Source organism: Sitodiplosis mosellana, unplaced genomic scaffold (genome assembly GCF_009176505.1).
Source record: "Sitodiplosis mosellana isolate CC-2019 unplaced genomic scaffold, AAFC_SMos_1.0 Smas_scaffold_6398, whole genome shotgun sequence".
Classification (NCBI taxonomy): domain Eukaryota; kingdom Metazoa; phylum Arthropoda; class Insecta; order Diptera; family Cecidomyiidae; genus Sitodiplosis; species Sitodiplosis mosellana.
Window position 1 is genome coordinate 6,314 of NW_022601629.1, and position 2,550 is coordinate 8,863.

The following is a 2,550-nucleotide window of genomic DNA, read 5'->3' on the forward strand; positions in this document are numbered from 1 at the left end:
CTCCTATCGATGGATTCGGTATCTGTAATCGTACATAAGTCATCCTTTTCTATGGTATTTCCCAATCGCTACGTACGCTGCGATTGTGTGCGTGCGTGTGCAACTGTGTATAAGTCACATAACAAGCGAGAGCGAGTTCACCTTATGTTTGTGTGTGTGATATCATTGTGTTTGGTCATGGCATATTCTTTGCTGGTGTTACCTTTGTCGTCTTTGTTCATAATGGGATGTAATTGTCTTCGTTTTAAATTTTTTATTATAATGTTTGTCAGATTTTGTGAGCTGGCTCTTCAATTGTGAATAATCTAATTGAATTTTCAAACATTTCTCAAAAATCAACATTTGAATTCAATAATTCAGAAATTTTTTACCAATAGATTTCATTTTACAAACAATCCGTAACTTCTTTTTAACTTACATTATTGCATCGGGTACACCGAAAATTCTTCTGTCAACCAAATCATCTGACAGCCCAATAGCGTCTTTAATATTACACTTGTTTTGTGTTAAAGTGGGAGAAAAAATATTTCAAGCGCACAAATTTTATTGAACAATGTCTTCGACTCCGTCCAATTCCGGGAGTGAAACCCTGGACACATCTTCAACCCAGCGAACTCCAAAGAAAAAGCAAGGAAATTTGCCAGCTTCAGGTGATTCGCCCATCTCAAATTCTTCATCTGACTTGGGCCGCAAAATTGCCGATTTTAATGGAGAAATCTTTGTTGAAATTGCGGAGTAAGTTGCATGAACAAACGATTCGATTAGATTTATTTGATATCTTTGATATCTTTTAGCCCCGGAAAACAACCAAATTTGGACAAATTAATACGCTTCTTAAATGCGATGGATTCTACGGTTGGAACATTGGAAAAAATTCGGTAAAATTTGTATATTTTGAAATGCAAAATGTTCATTTTTCATTTTGATTTTTTTTTCAGTCTTTCGATTGAGAAGACGAAAGATTTAGGCGAAAAATTGGAGAATACGGAACCGATTGAGAACTTAGGCAGCATGACATGGACTCCAAGGAAAAATAAAACAAAAACATCTTCCAGTTCCGTCGCCATTTACGATCTCCTTGTTAGCGTTGGGTATTATTTTGGTGTCGCACGATACGAAGTCCTGTATGTCGTACAAAATCGTTCGATTCAATTCAACTGTCTCAAAAATATATATTTCTTTCAGTCGAGCTATCAAGGCAATTCATGGGCCGATTAGTCCAGCGAAAAGAGATAGATTGAATCGTTTGTCAACATTGACCATTCTCCATTTGAACGAAATGAACAACAAACGGTATGTTTCGACATGGAATTTTCGGTAGCAATGATACAATTTTTTTTATTTTTCTTTTGATAGAGGTGGCATTCTGGGGGCAATAGCAAAAATCAACCAAAATTACCAACCACGACCAAATTTACTCCTATCGGACTGTGAACATTGTCCCAATTGTATTCGACTATCGAAATCTGAAAATGAGCTTGTTGGATGGTATCGTACACATGGACCAAGAGGAGTGAAATATTTTTTGGACAAGCCTCCTTCCACATCCACATCTGGAGATAGCGCAAACACAAATCCAAATGCGAGCATGCATCAGCTGTTGGATATGCCGCCAGGAGGTCACAACGATCCAAATCACATCAACACACAACAACAAAACAGTTCCCAGTATTTGTCGTTTCCACATGGTACCCATGTCACGACACAGGTGGATCTGAACCAAATGCAATCTAGTGTCAGTAATTCAAGTGGTGTAACGAATGCACCATGTATGTCGGCATCGGAAGGAAACAACAGCTCAATGGATGATGTCAGGTAAAATGTCATTTCGATTGTTGTTTTTTTTTCGTTCGTTCTTTTTTTGTAAAGTGTTTTTGTTCCACAGTGATTCTTCGTTCGTTCAATCCAATGCATACAGCTCGGGTTATGGCGGATATTGATCAAACCCAAGCAAATGCTCATCAAAATAACCAGCGTATGCTGCAACGGGCGTCAGATCATACAACGATAAAAATAACAGCAGAAAATAAGACAAGTGAAAAAAAGGATAGTTTGATAATATCCTTTCTTGATCTTTCGTTTCATCCATTTAAATATACTCAGTCGACCATCTTTGTATAGTTGGGTTTGTGTCACTGTTCATAGAAATCATTATTCACATTATTCACATTTGACTTGACTGTGATGCGGGTGTTTTGAATTATTATTGCTAAATTACGAATTCCTGATCAAAACAAAAGACTTGCAAATAGAAAATATCAATTCCAATGTAAACATAATGACAATAAAATGTATAGTAGTAAATTTTGGCGTGAATAAAGAAAATATGTGTTAGGAAATATTTTTTTTGTTAATTTATTCAGTAGAAAATAGAATAATTGCAGTTGTGAATCGTGGCTTGCCAAAAAAGAAAAGAAATAAATGTTTCCGCTTGCGAATATGATAGTGAACATTTTCTTAAAAAATCTATGTACTGTGAAGAAGATTATTGAATGCGGCATAGGCAGTTTCGAGGTCGAACAACATTTGCCGAACTTGTGATTCGCTGAG

At 36.3% G+C, this 2,550-nt stretch overlaps 1 protein-coding gene across 2 annotated transcripts; it reads left to right on the forward strand.

Annotated features, from left to right (window-relative positions):
- Positions 1-471: 471 nt before the first annotated feature.
- LOC129579672 (uncharacterized) lies at positions 472-2,339 on the forward strand. 2 transcript variants are annotated; one of them, XM_055469835.1, is made up of 6 exons: positions 472-735; positions 795-878; positions 939-1,124; positions 1,186-1,293; positions 1,357-1,815; positions 1,886-2,339. In XM_055469835.1, exons 1-6 carry the CDS (start codon positions 554-556, stop codon positions 1,938-1,940), a joined length of 1,074 nt encoding a protein of 357 aa, XP_055325810.1. In that variant the 5' UTR covers positions 472-553; the 3' UTR covers positions 1,941-2,339. The 2 variants fall into 2 exon arrangements, with proteins under 2 accessions (XP_055325810.1, XP_055325812.1); XM_055469837.1 differs by having other exon boundaries at positions 476-735; positions 1,919-2,339.
- Positions 2,340-2,550: the final 211 nt, after the last annotated feature.

What these genes read in the sequence shown, in the direction of transcription:
- LOC129579672 (XM_055469835.1), top strand. Translation starts at nt 554, where the DNA reads ATGTCTTCGACTCCGTCCAATTCCGGGAGTGAAACCCTGGACACATCT. An exon ending in GTCGCACGATACGAAGTCCT is followed by an intron (nt 1,125 to 1,185) that starts GTATGTCGTACA and finishes TATTTCTTTCAG; the next exon opens with TCGAGCTATCAAGGCAATTC. An exon ending in AGCTCAATGGATGATGTCAG is followed by an intron (nt 1,816 to 1,885) that starts GTAAAATGTCAT and finishes TTTGTTCCACAG; the next exon opens with TGATTCTTCGTTCGTTCAAT.